The 1,985-nt window shown below is 52.9% G+C and overlaps 1 protein-coding gene across 1 annotated transcript; it reads left to right on the top strand.

Annotated features, from left to right (window-relative positions):
* The first annotated feature begins 243 nt into the window (after positions 1–243).
* Positions 244–714, top strand: LOC128896500 (probable GH family 25 lysozyme 3). Its single transcript, XM_054159873.1, has one exon. The coding sequence runs from the start codon at positions 244–246 to the stop codon at positions 712–714; it is 471 nt and encodes a 156-aa protein (XP_054015848.1).
* The last annotated feature ends 1,271 nt before the right edge of the window (positions 715–1,985 follow it).

The following is a 1,985-nucleotide window of genomic DNA, read 5'->3' as shown; positions in this document are numbered from 1 at the left end:
GTGGAATTTGTCGGCGTTGCAGCACAACGATCAACGATTGTTCGCAAGGTACAAGTACGACGTCCGCAGCACCGAGGATTCGAACATCGAGGCAATGATCGACAAATTGTTCGATCCGCCTGTCGATTCGCTCGTTAGATTCGTTTGAGCGAAACCGTTTTCACGCATCATACTATTAAGCGTGTGATTGTCTACGTGCTCGAATACTACGACAAGCACACTCGGGCGCATATAGACCACAGAATGGACAATTCCCGTTCATGGATTTACTACCTAGTCATAGTCGTTGTGATCATCGTGATCATCGCCTTGATTTGGTATTTCGCGGCTAACGGTTCAAACAGCAGCGGCGGCGGTGGCAACAGCAGCAAAGGCAACGGCAACGGCGGCGGCAGCAATACCAGCAGCGGCGGAACCGGAACCGCTAACGGTGGTACAGCCTCCAGCAGTCGTCCGCAAACCACCTTGATGGGCAAAGCGTTGACAATGTTTGGATTGGGTACAAACGAGCCGAGCAACAGCGGCAGCGGACATTGCAACAGTCCGCAACAACAAGCAAAGCCAGCGGCTGCGGCTTCCACGTCAACGACGGCACAACCAACCGCAGCTTCTTCCTCTGCGGCGGCACCCGCGACAGCAGCTCCAGCCGCCGCCAACCCTGCGAAAAAAGACGAAGTAGCAGCTGGTAACGGTAACAGCTCCGCCAAAGCTTAAACGCTAAACGCTCTACCCAACATCACATCACCCACCTACCCACACACACACACACACACGCACAATACACATAATTTTTTTCTTCGCGGTACCCATTGACGGCTCACACCATTTACTAAGACGACAAGCCACGTCATGGCGACGCAACAACGGAACGTGTCCACCGACTTGCAACGAGTTCGAACGAATCTAGCGAATCCTCGTCTCGGTGGAGCGAATATACCGAATCGCAATGAACCGCAGCAACAACAGCCGCAGCAACAACAACAAGACATGGCTGCGTTAGATCCATCGTTCTACCAACCATCGAGCTTGGCCACCAACTCCTCGCTCATGATAAAACCCGTGTCGAAGCGCAATTATCCGGCTAGCTGTTGGTTCGAACCGCTCGGTTACTGTACCGATGGCCTGAATCGCAACTGCTGGTGTTCGTGGCACGTACGTCACTTGTTCAACGGACAATCGACCGGCGAGTACGTGACCGTAATGAACAACGATCAGATGGAAGTGATCAAATACAACCGACTGTTGACGTACATGCCAATGCCGTTCGCCGCTGCACTGGTCCGCGCGTTCCCCATCATCGAGATGTTCCAGTCGTTGACGGATCTCGAATCAAGCCTAAACTTTGGCCTCTTGCACTACACGCTCACGCACTCGAGCCACAAGCGGTCGCCGGACGATGTGAACCGTATCGTGCTCGAGCACAAAGTTTACTTTATGCTAATGATGGAAGCTGCGTGCAGCAACAGCGAGACGAGCACTCACCACATCGACATCGATCCGATCATACGCATCAACACGTCTGCTTGCGTGAATTATGTGTCGAGCAATCTGATCGACAAGGACTACACGATCCATCTGGTGTTGACGCAACCCAACTCGAATCAGTTGCAACATCTCGATCTACGCAAATGCACGGCGCTCACGCAATCGATCGCGCTACTGTTCGACTTGCCGTACGCCTTTCCGCCAGACATGAACGTCTGTCTGGCCAATACGCCGGCTTTCTTGATCGCTGACAACGCCTTGGTCGTAGACGAGACGAAGATGCATTTGGGTACGTATCTGCTCGAGAACGGGATACAAACGTACGGTTCTCCGTGCACGCTTTCGCTGTTCCGACTAGATCGCAACGGAGAGGTGTCGTTTTACGATCGCAATTACCGACGCGCAAACCTCAAGTGCGTGAACACGGTGGTGGATCGTCGACGATTGCTTCAGTACGCGATCGGCGACACAAACGCCATCCAAAACGAGTAAAATAACAA

This window comes from Hylaeus anthracinus, unplaced genomic scaffold (genome assembly GCF_026225885.1).
Source record: "Hylaeus anthracinus isolate JK02 unplaced genomic scaffold, UHH_iyHylAnth1.0_haploid 10181, whole genome shotgun sequence".
In the NCBI taxonomy this organism is placed as follows: domain Eukaryota; kingdom Metazoa; phylum Arthropoda; class Insecta; order Hymenoptera; family Colletidae; genus Hylaeus; species Hylaeus anthracinus.
This window is presented reverse-complemented; position numbering and strand designations above follow the sequence as displayed.